A 16,054-nucleotide genomic window follows, 5' to 3' on the forward strand; every position below is an offset into this window, starting at 1 on the left:
TTTGGCCAGGCGGAACAAATTCTTTGTGGATGCCCTTGGAATCGTAGAAACAAATCAGCATTGTCTTTACTTTTTTTAGGATGTCCCTCTTTTGGTGGTCTCCACTCAGCACTCTGGCGCTTTGTTTCGGACTCATACTCAAAACACCACGTTTCATCACCAGTAACAATCGTTTCAAGGAAGTTTGAGTCCTTACAAGTGGTTTTAAGGAGGTCCTTGCAGTGTTCAATTCGATACGTTTTTTGTCTTCGGTCAACTTGTGTGGAACAAATCACAAATTCAATTTACGAAGGCCCAAACTCTCGGTCAAAATGTTGTGCACAGTTGATTTTGGAATCCCCGATTCATCTTCAATCAATCTCATGGACGATTTCGGGTTTTCTTTGATGAAATCACGCACTTTTTGGATGTTAACTTCACTCGGTCCAGTTTTTGGATGGCCCGGCTTTTTGTCGTCCTCAAGCGTCTCACAACCACTTTGAAATCGCTTAAACTACTCATAAACTTGAGTACGGAATAAGTATTCATACTGTATGCTTTTTGAAGCATTTGATGCGTTTTGGTAAAATGTTTATGAAGTTTAACACAAAAGTCAATCGCAGCTCTCTGTTTAAAACTCATTTTCCGACCGTTCGTCAAAAAACACTGTCGCTCTTGGCACTAGAACTCTGCTTCTAATGAAACAAATGTCATAAACAGTTGACACAACGCTAATGAAGGTTGCCTCTTTCGACAACAAAAAAGATACAACAGATGGTGCCACTAGTTTCTTCTATTTTCAAAAAGTTTGGTTTCTTTTTGGATAGAGGGTGTAGATTGGATGGCAAAGGGATTAATATTAATTGTAAAAAACTAAATCATTTATGACACGCTGATGATACTGTAGTAACAGCAAACAAAAAAAAGAGAAGAGGAGAATTAAACACAGTACAAACAAAGCAGGATTATACATAAACTATGAAAAAATAAAATAATGACAAATATTGAAGGAAACCAGACAACAGAGGAACAAATAAGTATTGTTATTTGTTCCTCATATGTATTCCTTGGTTGAACCTTTACATTAGGAAAAAGAAAAAGCATTTATGAAGAAATAAAAAGGAGAATTCAGCTAGGCTGGGCGCTTTTGGCAAATTAAAAAAACATTTTGCAAAACCTGTGCAGTAAAATAAAACCAGAAAATAGAGCCAATCTTTTTAACCAATGTATCATCCTAATTATAACATGTGGATCAGAGACATGGCCAATAACCAAACAAATACTGGACAGAATGAGGAAAACTGAGCACAGGATGGAGAGAGAGAGAGTTTTAACAAACTGCAAGACAAGATTTTAATATTAAAATTATTATTATTATTGTTCCGGGAAACTCCAAGGAGTCGACAGACTCATCGAGGGAGGCCCTGACATCATGTCTGGAACAACTATTCAACATTCACACAGTATCTATCATATCTTGCCTTGAACTGATTCATGGTCGTAGCACCCACAACAGACTCTGGAAGCTTATTCCACTCATTCACCACTCTCCAAGTAAAAAACCTAGCTCTAACACCCTTGTCAACCACGCTCTTGCCCAGCTTCCATGCATGGCCCCTAGTCCTCGCACCACCAGTCATATTTTTAAAAATATCTTCTGGATCAATCTTATAAAAACCCTTCAGTAATTTGAATGTCTCAATCATATCACCCCTCCTTCGCCTATCGTCCAATTTCTGCAACCCACAAATCTTCAACCTATTCTCATAAGGTTCATTCCACAGACCTGCTATCATCTTGGTCACTCGTCTCTGGACCCTCTCCACTTCCTCCCCCATCACGAAGAAACCCTGGTGCCCATAACTGGGCACAGAAGTCCAGATGGGGTCTTATCAAGGCTCAATACAGAGGAACAACAACTTGTTTGTCTCTGCATGTTAAAGTATTTTTCAGAACCCAAGTCATTTGGCGAGCTGTTTTAGTCACTTTTGCAATGTGCCCCCTAAACTTCAACTCCCTATCCACCAGCACTCCCAAATCCCTGGCCTCATCAATCTCCTGGAGTACGGTTCCACCAATGCGATATACTGCTGCTATTCTTTTCACCCCAAAGTGCATAACCTTACACTTTGCCACATTAAACTGACATCCATTTTTCCTAGCCCAGTCCTCCAAACTATCCAAATCATCCTGTAAACTTTTGACATCCTGTGCACTCAGAATTGCTCTACCCAACTTTGCATCATCAGCAAACAAGTGAACACTTCCTCTCAAATCCTTTCCAATATCATTGATGAACAAATTGAAAAGCAGTGATCCAAGAACAGAGCCCTGTGGCACTCCACTAGCCACAAGATGTCTTTTTGACTCCACTCCTGAATAAACCACTCTCTGGTATCTCTCCTTCAACCACCCTCCTATCCATCCCCATCTGCTCCAGTTTACTGATTAGGGTTCCATGTGGTATCCTATCAAAGGCCTTGGCAAGGTCCAGTAGTATCACTGTAAACCCACTACCCCTATCCAGTTCAGCCGTCACTGTGTTATAAAACGTGAGCAAGTTACTGAGGCATGATCTACCCTTCACAAAACCATGTTGTCCCCCATACAATATCCCATTTTCATCTATCCAATCCTGTATTCTTTTCTTGACTAATTTTTCTAAGACCTTGACAATGATTCCTGATATGCTAATCGGTCGGTAATTTACAACAGCAGTCTTGGAACCACCTTTATGCAGTGGAACTATTTTCCCCTCCTTCCACCCGCTCGGGACTAACCCAGACCCGAAACTCAAATTAAACAAAATGGTCAAGGGTACTGACAATTCTTTAGCTGCTTCTCGTACTACACGAGCTGGTATACCATCCAATCCCACAGATGTATTGACATTGAGGTTATGCAATAGACTACTCACCTCCTCTTCATTCACCACAATTCCCATATAATCTACTGGTTTATTCGTTTCTGCAATGTCACCACCTGGATGATATATTCTTGGAAAGTGCTCACTCAGTAACTCAACTATCTCAACTGATTCAGTTACCTCCCTACCACCGTCATGCTTTAAAATCATTCTGCCATGTACATTTTTCCTTTTACTTGCTACATATCTAAAAAACTGTTTAGGATTCTCTTTAGCTTGCATGGCCAATGTTCTTTCGTAATCCTTTTTTGCTTTTCTTACCACACTCGTCACCCTTCTGGCCTGCGCTTTATACCGTTCATGTGCCTGCCGGTCACCTTTCTCCTTAAATTCCCTCCATAGTTGTTTCTTCTTTTGCAGCTCAAGTTTAATGGTGTTATTCATCCATTTAACCCCTACTTGATTTATTATTCGGACTCTAGGTATACAGTCAGCCATTGCTTCATGCAAGCACTTCTTAACTACCTCCCATGCACTATCAACTTCTAGTCCTTGCAGTTGTACATGCCATGGCACTGAGCCAATCAAACTCCTAAGCTTGTCATACTTTCCAGCCCGATAATTCCACATGTACCCTGTCTTAATTGAAAATTCTACACCTTTAGCCACCTCTCAAGTCAAGACCCTATGATCACTCTCACCGATTGGTGGCAATGTGGTCATATTTGTTACAGCCAAATCCTCAGATGTAATTACTAGGTCAAGCACTCTCTGACCCCTAGTATTTTCCATTACATGCTGTCGCAGATAGTTATCCCTTAATAACCACATAAAATCCATTTCCTTCCTCCCGTGTGTCCTCTCCTCACTCCAATCAATGCGACCATAGTTGAAATCTCCCATAATAATCACCCTCCTTCCACTCATTTCTTCTATTTGCTTGTGCATACTGTCACCACCATCTTTTCCATCACCTGGTCTATAGCAGCACCCAATTGTATATTTAATTCTGCTAACCACAATCTCACACCAAATGGCCTCAAATGTGCTCTTTTCTCTATCCTGCAATTCAACTTCTATTCTCCTTGGCTGGAGCTCATCAGCTATCATCAACAATACTCCTCCCCCCATTTTATTCTCTCTGTCATTCCTGAACACACTATACCCATCACATTCAATCCCACTAGCTATCTCATCTACAGTCAGCCACGTTTCACTAATACCAATAACCTGTGGTCTGGAAGTGCCAACCATGGCCAAAAACTCTTCCTTCTTGTTCCTAATACTCCTAGTATTAGTGTACATGAATTTAAGACCCCCATTAGCCCCAACCCTACCTTGATGCCTTATATTAACTATCCCACTCTGGTTTGTTGTCCTTATTTGCTCTAGCATATTATATTCATTCTTACATTCAACTGCCTCCTTAAGGACTGTATATCTACCCCCCCCCCCCCCCCCAACAAATCTAGTTTCCCTGAATTTGCACATCCACTACATTCAGCAACACTTTCCCAAGTCTTCTTACACTGTAACCATTCAAATGCAAGCCATCCATCTTATATAGATCCTTTTACCCATCAAACTCACTCCACACGTCCACAAATTCCACACCACTCGTCATACATAACCCACACATAAAGTCATTTGCAATTATGGCCCTCCTTTTAAGCATTTCACTGTCATACCGTGGCAAAAGACTAATCATTCTAACTCTCTCACTCTTTTCTTTTGCTACCTCAAACAATTCGTTCAGGTCTTCTATCATTTCCATTTTATCTCCTTTCAAATCATTCGTACCTGCCACAACAATCATTTCTTTCACCCTTTCCTTTTGCTCTCTAATAGACTCAGTTACATCCTTTATGGTCGCACCAGGTTGGTACGATTTTGTCAAATCCTCTACTAACACACCTCGTACTAACGAGTCTCCATACAGCACTCTATCCTTCATTTTGTTCATGTTCACATTCATACGTCTATTTTTCCTGTCATACCTTTTATTATTGGTTGGTTCATTCAGTCGACTTTTGTTCATGCATTCTAGCTGCTGTTTTGCCCTTTCTATCGCACCATTCAACAACGCAATCTCACTCAATGCATCTATCTCATCTTTTTTATTCTCTGAGAAACCATTAATACTATCATTCACACTTTCTACATTCACACTCTCATAATTCTCATGTACAACCTTGCCGTTTCTTGTCATTTCGCTATTTTCTTCATTCTGAAGTTTGACAAAAATATCACACTCACGATCCGAAATACACTTCAATTCCTCATTCTCCCTACATTTTCTACACACATTCAATCCGTTATTATCATCTATCCACACTCCGACCGCACTCCGCAAAGCGTACATTTCACAGCTAGTACACTGACAAAATGGAGATGGATAGGACACGTGTGGGTGAGCAGTGATAGATGGACGAAGACAATCACCCAGTGGCATCCATATGAAGGAAGACAAATGCCTGGATGACCAGAGAGAAGATTGAAGGATGACATATTGGAGATGGCTGGAGAATAATGACATGTGGAAGCCTTCAACAGAAAAAGATGGAAGCAAATGGGGGAGGCCTATAACCATAAATAGTTAGAAAAAAAGGGCTAGAAGAAGATGGTAGTAAGGAATGCAAGTGTTATCGATGAAAAATATAATTATAATTATTAATCTGTTGGTAGATTAATACATTATATTTCTACAAACTATATGGGGTACTGTGTATAATTATATTTAAAAAAACAAAACAGAAATTAGAAAAATACTTATACTCGTAGAATAGCATAAAAATGGCAGAGTAATCTGTCTACTTACCTACAAGGTTTGCACCAGCTGCTCTGCTGGTCCAATCCAAACCTGGCTCGGCATTTCTTGGGATTGCTGCCTTCTAGGTCAAAAGAAAATATATTTGTATTCTGGACATACAAATTTTATTTTCAAAATCAGTAGTATGTATTACTTATTTTAAATAACTTCAAACATAGCAGGACTCAGTTACACTTGTGCAAACAAAAACAATATGCAAATAAAATACCAAAAATATTATTTTATAACAACAGCAAAAACATGCAAATTTTCATTGACAAAATCAAAATCATACTTTATACACAGTAAACATTAACACTCATATATTAAACACATACAAAACAAGAACAAAGATATAGTCTATCATCTGAGACACTACATTATTAATGAATCACTAAAGAAGATTCTTGATATAATCAATAATATCTGTAATGGAACTAAGATTAATAACATAAAATAAATTTTAAAGTTAGACAAATTTTGGCCTTTTTATTTTAACATAGAGGCCAAAACCAAAAGATTACTTACACGTTATTTGATCTACCCATTGCTGCATGTTTGTAATACGGTAATATCAGTAAATTTACAATACAAAAAAAGATATAAATTATATTGATTTTATATCCTATTTATAGTTAAAATGTACAGTAACAGTATTCTTTTAAATAGAAGATTTATTCCAACTGTTACTATTAATCTCAAAGGATAATTCATACAAGAATTAACTGATTTAAATTCATTTTAATTTATACAGTCACAACCAGATAATGTTCTTTCATAACATACACTTCAGTTTACACAATATGAAACAAATAATTTCCTCAGAGCTATCTTGAATACAATTTTTATTAACAGATATGGTATAACAATAAATGCCAATGGTCTTTTTTTTACTTAATATCAGCAGTATAGATTTTTGTCTATGAATAGACTGCTGATATTAAATAACAATTCTGATAAGTTCATTTCACACAGAAACTAAAATGACTGAATACCTAAATATACACTTTATATTAATATTAGTCCAGCAATAAAATTGCAACAGCTGAGATTAATCTCAACAATGTTCTCAAATTATAATTTGCAGAATGAATCAAAATGTTGCTGTTAATAAGAATTTTAAATGATGATGTCAAGATTTAAAAGTGAGTGTGCAGACTTGATGAAAAGAAACACATTCTTTCGGAATATGACGGTTGCAATTAATGACATTCAGTTAATGCACTACATTTAACTAACAGAGAAGAAATCAAGAACAGTCCACAGTATTTTTAAATAAGTAGGAGAATTATTTCTATACTAGCCCATAAAGAATGAATTTCTTCAGATAAACTCTTTCATTAGTACACAGTATGTATTTCATATGCACGAATTCTACTTATCCTGTAATAAAACATTAGGTTGTGTACATAATTGCACTACATTTCTGTTTTCAATAATAAATGATGTTTTTGGTTATCCAACCACCTTGTTCTCATTAATGTTGGTAAACAGCAATTTTACTGTATTTCACTTGGTATTCAAACGAAAGTTATCAACTGAATCTACCATATTTACTCGAATATAACTCACACTTTTTTTCCCCAAAATTAAAGCTAAAAAATTGTGGTGCGAGATATGTGTAGGGATTTTGAAACTAAAGTTTTCAGGAAAAAACTGAAAATGGGTATGACTTACCAAGAATCTCCTATTCGCTATTGATACTTCAGGCCTCAAGAACACAACGTCAAAGTCATCTACCCAAATAGTATCATCTTCTTTCCCATTATTTCAAGCAAAAATTACCAGTAACTTACAAGAGATACTTGAGATACATAACGAACAATCCTTCATGAATGACTAATGAGAAGTGAAAGCAGAGTGCGATTGTCAGAGTTATCTACCCAAATAGTATCATCTTCTTTCCCATTATTTCAAGCAAAAATTACCAGTAAGTTATAAGAGATACTTGAGATACATAATGAACAATCCTTCACGAATGACTAATGAGAAGTGAAAGCAGAGTGCGAAACAGACAGAAATGGTAGGCCAGTAGAGATAGAGCAGCTATGAAGATGTGCAGTATTAACAAAAGATTGCACGACCCCATGACAAAGGCAAGCCGACAGTTGTTGAGTTGAAATGCTAATTCTCTTCAACCAAATTTCATAATATCCGAAACTGCCATAACAACATTCACTATATATTTCTTAGTTTTAACATATGCATGACAGGGTGGTGTTTTACCTGTTTATCATTCTGACAGAACTTCTCATTACTGTTTGTGCAGCATGTTTAAACTTTTTTTTCATTTGCAAGGTATATGCAAAACTTAATTTATTTATTCGTAAAACAAAATCAGGGTGTGAGTTATATCTGAGTGAATATGATAGAAGGCTTTCTCCCTGATGTTTGTTTGTGTTTATCACAGACAAAAATTACTTCAGCTAGAAATAATCAGAAACTCATCAAATTGTGAAGTCAGCAAAAAATTGCAGGTTACAGTATTACTAGCCAACATCCAAGAGTGATTAAAAAATGAATAGCCAAAACAAAACACTGTTCCTGCCTTCTTTTGCAATCCCAACAAGTGGTTAACGAAATAAAGAGTTAAGGGAGAAGAAAAACAATTTATTGATATTATATTTAAATTTCTAATGATCATAATGGTAAAAAAAATACATATGGGAGAGAAATGCTTACACAAATAGAACTTAAAAGATAAATGTAATTGAAAAGTTTGGTGTTTATGATTATGCATAGCAATACTTCACATCCAGACATGGGATACAGCTGAAAATACAGTTAAAGTTTTCCATAACATAATTCCATGCCACTCTGAAACTAGACTTCCAGATAGCAACCTTCATTCACTCTCTGAAGAATCAGCTCCATCCTCTTATGCATTCTGAAGTGTATAAATTTCCATGTGCCTATAACAAGCCTTTCTTGAGCAGACTGGTAGATCTGTTAACATCTGCCTTGAAGAATGTAAACTAGATTTGCTATCAATAGTATGGCAATTCAGACTGGACTATGAGATTATTCTCTGGATATCCTTTCATACAGGAGTAAATGGAAGAAGGCTGTACTGCACAGAAGAACTACAGGTCTGAGAGACTAGTTTTAGAATGAGCATCAGCTATGAAACATTCTTCAAGACAGATGTTAACAGATCATCCAAGAGTGATTAAAAAATGAATAGCTTGAATGACTATTCATTTTTTTTTATGAATGACTGTCTTCCACAGATCTGGGAGACAGTCATTCTAAGGCACCAGAGAAAGTGCTTCAGAATAACTAATGATAGAACATTAGTTCTATTTCATTTTGATTTATTTCTGCAACAGCCTAGTTGAGTGCTGTGTATTTTGTGTGCTGAAGATGTTGATACGAAATACAGAAAAATATCTGTAAACTCATTAAATTATTTATTTTGTTCCTCTGGTGTTAATACCATGAATTACTGCTATGGAGAACTCAAAATTAAATGAAGATGAAGGAAAGTTTGTCCACAAGATCAAAAGTTCCACAGTGACAGGATGTTGACTAACTGCCAAGCATGCTGCAGTAGATCATCGTTCTGCTAGTAAAGTTAAAACAAATAATAAAATTATAGGTGAAAATTTGTGTGTGTGTGAGAGAGAGAGAGCTCAAAAATTAGTCTAAATGAGGAGTATGGTTTACTTTTGTTACATATACGAAAATTAACAAATAATGTTGTACTCAAAAATCAACACAAAAAATAAGCTCTGATCTGCAATATCATCCACAATGATGCCAGAACCGTCATCCAGGTTCTGGGGAACATTCATTTTAAGATCAAATTAATACCTCTTAATTCTTTCTTTATCCAAAACTAGATGCTGCCAATTAGAACTCCAGTTCCTTGGGTTGTCTGTTACAATTTTAAACTGTTCTCACACTGTGACAAACTGTTTTTTTGTGCTCTGAAGATGTTGGGTATAACACCAGCAAAATATTAGCAAATAAGTAAATAAACTAATTATTTTCTTATTATTCTTGTGTTGTGAATTAAAACCATTAAATAAACTAAACATGAACTGCCAACACATAAACCTTTCTACCCGTTTGAGAATTCTGTATTTGATTATGTTAGTTCTGCTTTTAATACACTTTTAGCTTTTGTTGAAAGTTTTTTCACTTTGTTACATGTGAAATATCGTCACAACTATATATATATATATATATATATATATATATATATATATATATATATATATATATCCCATAATGCATAGCATTATACACAGTACCAGCCACTGAATTAGAAACTTATTTAATACCATGTTGAACCTCATTTAGTCCAAATTACAGTCATATATAGTATGGCATAGATTCCACAAGATGTTGGATTGCATCTACAACATACTAGGCATTCACCAGACAGTCCTTTACTTGGCTCAGATGGAAGAGGACTTTGCTATTGAAAATTTTCCACTTGGCTATACTGTAAATTAAAGATGCCAAGAAATTATATTCTTGATTTAATCCTTTGTTGGTTTAATCCACTTGGATAAAGGATTAAACTGAGGACATTGCTCCCAGATCTGTTTTTCTAACATATCCCATACATTCTCAATTGGATTCAGATCTCAGTGTTGTGGTGGCCAGAGAAGATGGCAGAAGTCACTCTCATGCTCACTGAACCACTGCTAAACAATTCTTGTGCAATGGACAGTAGCATCGCCATCCATGAAACAACCATCACCTGCTGGATAAAAAAAAAAAAAAGTCAATATTGCAGAATGAACTTGATTGGCAACAATGTTCAATTTCTTGAACATTGAACACCACCTCCAGAACCTTGAGTTGTGTTTACAAGACAAGCTAAGTTCATTGCTTCATGGGACTCCCACAAAACTCTCTGCCTAGTGTCAGTACAGAACACGACTCATCAGACCACATGACGTTTACCAGTCTTCCAGTGACCAGTCACAGTATTTCTGACATCACTGTATGTGAACTTTGCAGAAATCAGTGGTTTCCATATAGGCATACAACTGCCAATAATGATCCTCTTGAATTCAAGAATCTTAAATGCTTCGGTCAATTGCTGCACACAATTCTGTTTGTCCATACACTCCTTCTCAGACAATGGCAATCTCTTTCCTGACAGACTGTCTTAGGACGTTGAAAGTATTTTTCCTTGATTAGACTATAATAAATTTAGTTTAATCCTTTATCCAAGTGTAAGCAAACAAAGTTTGCACCTGAAGTATCTTCAGGACTGAGGCAACTCGTAGTAAAGGTGGACCAAGCTCTCCTCACCCCTTGTCTTAGTATCTCCCATAATGTATTAAACTAGGAAGGATTAAACTAAATTTATTATAGTCTAATCAAGGGAAAATAAACTTTCAACATCTTTCTCTAAATCCAGAGTAATTTAATAATAAGGTGAAACATCTTTTGGCAACTTCTCCATTGCTTATACCTTAGTATCACCACCTCTGGGTCTGGCTCCCACTGAGACCTCAATAAAAGTCAAAACCGGTCTGGGTAATGGCCCTTCCTTTAATGCATAGTATTATACATGTACTCAAGGAGATGTGCTTTGCGTTATGAGAGATATTAAGACAAGTGATGAGAGCTTGGTCCACCTTTACTACGAGTTGCCTCAATTCTGACGATACTACAGGTGCAAACTTTGTTTGCTTACACTTGGATAAAGGATTAAACTAAATTTATTACTGTCTTAGGACCACAATTAAGTCTCTTAGACAAACAATGTGGGTTGTTTTTTTCCACTCATTAAAACACCCAGGATATCTTACCTTTTGAGAACCAGTCATCTCTGCTGTTTTCAAAATCGTGGTTCCAGACAGACAGACCCCCCCCCTTTATTGAACTCCTACTGTTTCCACAATGGGAAAAACAAAGGATCTAAAAGATCCTTTGTTTTTCCTATTGTGATCAACACTACTGATTATTACTGATCGTCCGCACAGTTAGCCTAGTGGCTTTGCACTTCGCAACCATATGCCTGGGAAAGAAGTGTCCTAGGTTCGATTCCCGTCGACGATGTGAGGAGCTTAAGGATCTTCCTTAGCCAAAGCCAAGTTAGCCAGTCTTGGGTGTGGACAGCAGGGTTTTTTCCACCAGTTTATCTGAGATGGTGCCGTACATTCCTGTAAGGGGAACTCATGGCCGATGTATCATCATACAATAATTTAATTTATTACTGACCAGCAGCATTCTTAAATAGTTATCTAGAACATGTGATGCAAGTGACCAAGCAATTTGCATATATCTGCATAAAGGTTTCTAATTCAGTGGCCAGTATGTGTACATAACTGAAAGGATGTGTTTTTTGCATTATGGGATACTAAAACAATTAATGTGAATTCATTAGTCTCTATATACAAGTAGCCTAGTTGTGAAGATACTTCAAGTGCAAACTTTGTTTGCTTACACTTACATAAAGGATTAAACAAGAATATAATTTCTTGGCATCTTTAATTTAACTTTTAATGCAACAGTGGAAAATTTCTTCCATTTTTGGAAGAAATGTTTGCATTTCGTAGTAAATAATGATCTAACACAAACTGTCCGTCTACTACCAGAATACCAAATAACTATCACCATCCTTCCAGCACCTTGCACATTTCTTTAACCAGCTTTCCTTCTAAATACAGCATATTCCAAATATACATATCATCTCTCCTCTTGGTAACTTAGACCTTGCCCACATTTTGTTTTCTAAAGCTCTATCACCAGTCATTTTCAGTCTCGTATCCTTAGGCACTACAGTGGGACCATGTAAAACTCGATGTAGCTTAAAAATACCAAAGCACTTTACATCGATTTTTACAGAGGTCAAGTCTCATGAGAACTGTTATAAAAATAACCTTGTTTGTCTCTATGTATTTTATTAATGTAAATAACCCTATGGGAATTTATTGTATTTACTATTTTAACTAAAGTTTCTAGAATGTCAAAAACAAAGGCAATGCTTTGTCATCGGAACTTTGTATAATGTATAATAGCTATGTATAAGAGCACAAGAAAGTTGTTTACGATTAAGTGTGTGAGAAAATTGGTTGTAAGCTCTGCGCATGAACACCTTCAAAGCTAGTATCAAAGAGGTCTGCTAGTTTCAGAGAAGTTTCCGCTGCCCGACAAGACAAGGAAAAAAGAGCGGAGGAGAAAAAAGAATGGGCCAGCCTTAACAAAAGGATCAAGGAGAACTGCCGATTTCTTCGGGATTTACAACCCTTGGTGCAAGGTCCCGAGAAGGTGAAAATAAAAGAGGACTGAGCCGAACATCGTAGACAGTTTCCGGCAGAGAACCAGAGGCAGTCAAGAGGAGGCAAGGTCCAGTTGCTGACAGAAGGAGAGGCGAAGCGCTGTTACTGAAGAGAGCCAGAGGCAGTCGGTGGAGAACCAGAAGCATGCTGACCCAGAGAAACAGACTTTACGGTGAACCCATGCCAGAGGAAAAAATTGGGAAGTCAACTGAAGCCAAAAGCCGCAGAACGATTTTCAAGCCTGTATGCTGAAACTTCTTGCCTGAGCTTTTGAGTATACTGGGAAGATTGTAGTCCAAGACCGCTAATACTCTGACGAAAAGCCCCCTGAAGCAAGGCCTGAGATGAAAGAAGAACCATAGTGACTTCGATGCAGGACCTATGGAAGGTGTCATGAAAAAGAGCCTCCATAAGTGTGTCCAACCTTTAATGTACATTCTTTTTTTTGTAATCTAGGAGATATGTCATAGATGGACTGATAAGAAATAGTAATAAGAAATATCTATATGAGAGTCCTCTGATTTGTTGTTAACTGGAATCTAAATTGTAAGATAACTTGCCATAGCCAGTTAATCGCTTTATGAGTCTCAGCAAATTGGTTTTCTTATGCAGAAAAGTAACAGAGTAATTATATTGTATAGTCATTTAATATTGAAAAAGGAAAGTTTGTTTCTTTATACCAAACGCATAAAGGATAGGTAGAGAAGAGTAACCTCCCTATCGCTTATTTAATGTACTTTATTTTAAAAATGTAAATAAATCTGTTGTATTATATGTCAATAGAGTGCCGCCTGATTGTTTATTTTACAATGCACTGTTCCTAAAAAAAATTATCGGACTTGTGAGCAGGAAACCAAGTGAGATAGCCGAAGCGTATAGTTAAGTATAGTTTACACAAACTGACCACGGCTGTTTGTGTAAAGTTTTACTGAAGGAATTTGTGTTAGAGAAAGAGAGAGAGAAATCACCCGGCCGTATTACTGAGTTTTATGCCAATTAAAAGATAGTAGTGGTGCAGTCTCAATAAAAATAAATTTTCTAGTATCCATAGGCATAAGACTTGTAGTGCAAAAGGTAGATAAACATAGTACACAATAGTTGAAGCAAGAAAGGTTACGAGAGAGAAAGCAAGCGTGCACTGCTAATTAGAATAACAGTATTTCAAAGGCACAGTAACCAAACAGGCTCTATAAAAGGCTTTTTAAATAGCAAGAAGAAATAGCGCACACAGTTTACAACCAAATGAGCTCCATAACTTCAACTCTTTCTTTCCATGGTCTGATTACTGTTTCCACTTTTCTGATCTAAGCACATCTCTGACTGAATAACTGAAATAATTCTTACTAGAATGATAGTCTTCATCTGCATTCTATTCAAAGACCTCTGGCAACCTATCCAAGTTTTGGTTCTCCAATAAGCATGCCAAAGCAGTTATGATGAATTTGATCTTAGATAGAAATTCATTATATCTCAAAGGATTCTAGATCAAACCTCAAACCAAAACTTCACATTCAGCCTACATAGGAGCTCAAAACAATTGTTAAAAAAGCATCAACAAATCCAGTGAAGAAAACTTGCTTCCTGCTCAAACAGTAGCTGAGTCTTCTTCTTCACCAAGGCTGCTAGATGCTTTTACTTTTCTCTCTCTCTCTCTCACACACACAAATCCAGATGGTACGATCTTGTCATCATCCAAAGATAAGGCTGAACATTTTTCTCCTCCAGCTCTTTATAGATGACCAAGATAAATCACTTCTCACTATACCAAGTAGAGCTCTCTGCATACCTCCTCCAGTTTTTTTGCCAGAAACACATAAGAAGAATCCCTAACAGTTTGGACACAATATCAGTTTTTTTTTAAGCCATGGGGTAGACTAAGAGTTGCATAATTGAGAAGCCTTGCTCTATAAATCAAACATGAAGCTCTTTCTTCGCATCACTTCAGACCACCAATAAACCTGAGTGGAGGTCTCACAGAAGGTGATAAAATCACTCACCACTCCAAAGACATTTGTAAACTTCCATGCCACAGTGAGATTTGAACTTACAGCCTGCTGGTCAAAGACTGGAGAAACTATCCAACCAGACTAGGAAGTTTTCTGGTCATATCTCCCAACTTCACTTAAAATTTGTGCTCCAAAATTAACACCTATCCTATAGCATCTTTACAATCCTTCATACTGGTCTGGTATCTACAGTAGTGTGGGAACAAGAATTCAGTCCATCCTAAAAGAGGAGAAATAATATCAACCACCAAACTATCATCTCATTATCCTCACCTCAGTTCCTTCAGTAATAATGAAAAATGTCATCAACGGCCAACTCTTCACTACCCAGAGAAGCCCACAAATTAATTAGTGACCACCAATGTGAATTATGCCATTCTCCCTCTACTAAAAATCTCTAAGTCAACATGACTCACCTCTGGGCACAGTTTTCCAGGTTTAGAGAAACTATTCTGGTTATTCCTAGCATTTCCATGATGCGTGACAAAGTTAGAATAAAAGACTCCTACCATCTTATGGTATGTCTTCAACCCTATACATACAAATTGGCCATTAGTTTCTCACTCTGGTCAAAGTGGATGGTTTCCTCTCTTCAGATTTCCCCATCAATGCAGGAGTACCCAGGACTCTATACTTTTGTCTGCACTCTTCCTCCTATACATAAATGGCACTCCCTCACTTCTCTTAAATCCACAGTACACTTCATAACTTTGATAAACCAAGCACTGATCAAATGTTCCCATCTTCAATCCTCCATAATAATGCTTTAAATGTTGATCTACTTTCCATGTTCTACTTATTGCTATCAAAACACAGTCCTGCCTTAATTCTTTTTTTTTTTTTTTTTTTTTTTTTTTTACAATCAAGACAAACCCTATAAACTCAAAGAGCTATCATGCTCACCTAGAGCAGGCTTTTACAAACATCCATGCTCAAGTGACTATTTAGAGTTATGTGCTAGTTTAAACTCATTATATGGTTTAATGGAACAAATACAGCATATATAAATTATAATAATAGCCTGCCTTTTCTAAATACTCTAATTACACATCTTCCCAGTGGCACCCTTTCTTTCTCAGTTTACCGAAAACCCACCCACACAGGACGATACTTACACAAATTTTCCCATCATCCCCTCCCCCTCAAC

General features: G+C 36.8%; 1 protein-coding gene across 5 annotated transcripts in view; it reads right to left on the bottom strand.

Annotated features, from left to right (window-relative positions):
- Nucleotides 1-16,054, bottom strand: part of LOC150099507 (transcription factor 7-like 2) — a 427,945-nt gene that overhangs the window by 26,448 nt on the left and 385,443 nt on the right. For 4 of the 5 annotated variants that reach the window (XM_090403548.1, XM_090403547.1, XM_090403546.1 and 1 more), the window contains one exon: nt 5,664-5,736. In XM_090403548.1, coding sequence (XP_090259674.1) covers nt 5,664-5,736 — 73 coding nt within the window. The remainder of the gene's footprint in view (nt 1-5,663; nt 5,737-16,054) is intronic. The other variant, XM_090403544.1, reaches the window with a different exon arrangement.

This window comes from Typopeltis vanoorti, chromosome 14 (assembly GCF_054136105.1).
Source record: "Typopeltis vanoorti isolate ZY-2024b chromosome 14, IOZ_Tvanoo_1.0, whole genome shotgun sequence".
In the NCBI taxonomy this organism is placed as follows: Eukaryota; Metazoa; Arthropoda; class Arachnida; order Uropygi; family Thelyphonidae; genus Typopeltis; species Typopeltis vanoorti.